The sequence below is a fragment of the Calidris pugnax genome, unplaced genomic scaffold (assembly GCF_001431845.1).
Source record: "Calidris pugnax isolate Ruff unplaced genomic scaffold, ASM143184v1 scaffold501, whole genome shotgun sequence".
Taxonomy (NCBI): Eukaryota; Metazoa; Chordata; class Aves; order Charadriiformes; family Scolopacidae; genus Calidris; species Calidris pugnax.
In genome coordinates, this window is record NW_015091485.1 from 100233 (window position 1) to 101730 (window position 1498).

General features: G+C 66.3%; 1 protein-coding gene across 1 annotated transcript in view; it reads left to right on the forward strand.

Moving 5' to 3' along the window:
* Positions 1-107: 107 nt before the first annotated feature.
* Positions 108-1498, forward strand: part of NKAIN1 (Na+/K+ transporting ATPase interacting 1) — a 37284-nt gene continuing 35893 nt past the window's right edge. The window contains exon 1 of the mRNA XM_014961696.1: positions 108-357. Coding sequence (XP_014817182.1) covers positions 304-357 — 54 coding nt within the window. The 5' untranslated portion in view covers positions 108-303. The remainder of the gene's footprint in view (positions 358-1498) is intronic.

The window sequence follows — 1498 nt, forward strand, 5'->3', positions numbered from 1 at the left end:
GGGGGTGGGTTGGGGGGTGGGGAGGGCGAAGGGGAGAGGGGGGGAAGGCGGAGAAGGGGGGCGATGCCCCTTTCTGAGCCCAGCCCGCCTCTGTGCTAACCTGGCAGGGTGCGGGAGACGGCAGGGCTGCTGTGAAGAAAGTCCCGGGGCTGGCCGGAGGCTGGAGAGCGGGCCATGGTACCGGTGCCCCCCTGATGCTCCCCGGGAGGAGGCTCTGCTGGAGAAGGGGAGGCTGGTGAGGAGCTGGAGGACGGCGGACGCGAGGCCACGGTGGGGGAGATCCGAGGCTCCGGCTGGGAAGCCATGGGGAGATGCAATGGGAGATGTACGCTGGTCGGATTCTGCTGCCTGCAGCTGGTAAGGCGAGGGGCGCTGGGCACCGTGTCGGGGGGGGCTTTGTGCGAGGTGGTGGCTGGCACCGCTACCCGCTCCATCCCAGCGGTGACCTTGCTGTGGGACCGGCTCGGGGGATGCTTCGCTGCCACCTTCCCCCACCCCTTCTCCCCCCCAAAAAAAAGAAAAATAATGAAGGAGGAAGGAATTTCCCCCCTTGTCCCCGGCACTGCCCGGGGTGGCGGCGGGGAGATGGATGCTGAGCGGCTCCCAGTGCTGTCAGCGCCTGGGGATGCGTCTCCAGCAGGTGTGAGCTTTGTTCCCAACTGCAATCTCTTCCCTCCGACTTGGCTCCCGCCGGCGGGGTCTCCCATCCCGGTGGCTCCTCCGAAGGGTAGTTTCTGGGGGTGCCGGTCCCCCCGAGTCGGGGCGAGAGGGAAGAACTTGGAGCCGCTGCCAGCACTTTGGAAACTCTCCCGCTTCGGAGCGGGACCCGCGGCCGGGGGACGCCGGGACGTTGGAGCGGAGAGAAGGGAGAGGTTTAATTTTAATGGGATTGTGGGGCTTCGTAATAACGAGGTGCCGTGCTTGTCGCCGCCCGTGAATCAATCTTCATCAGGCCGCTGGCAGAGGGGCAGGCGAAGGGAGCCTGTGGGGTATTCGGGGGGGTTGGGTGCTGCTAAAACCGGTGCCAACGAGGTTGCGATTAATTATCCTGACGGGGTGGTTCGTTAACGGAGAATCGGCATCGCACAACTTGCCCCCACGGCCACGCCGGGGCTTGTGAGGGCGAGGAAAATGAATGGGGGGGCTGCTGAAATGCGTGTGGGGGGGTCCGTGATGTCCCCAGGGATGGGGGGGGGGGATGGGGTGGCTGGAGGCAGCGATGGAAAGGGGCTCTGGAGATGATGGTGGCATCCTGCTGACGGGCACTTTCTCCCCGGCGCTGCTCTTGTTCATTCTCCATCCTTCGGGAGGCAGCGAGCGGGGAGGGGTCTGATGAGGGGGGGGGACACCCGGCTTCCCTGCGGGGGGACACGGGAAGCTTCCGAGCCCGTCCTCGACGGCAGGGAGCGGAGCCGCAGTGGGCTCATCCCCGGGGTGAAGTCCTGCTGTTCCCAGCGGGAATGGCCTCTGGTGTCCTCAGCTGTCCCCCCCCCCCCCC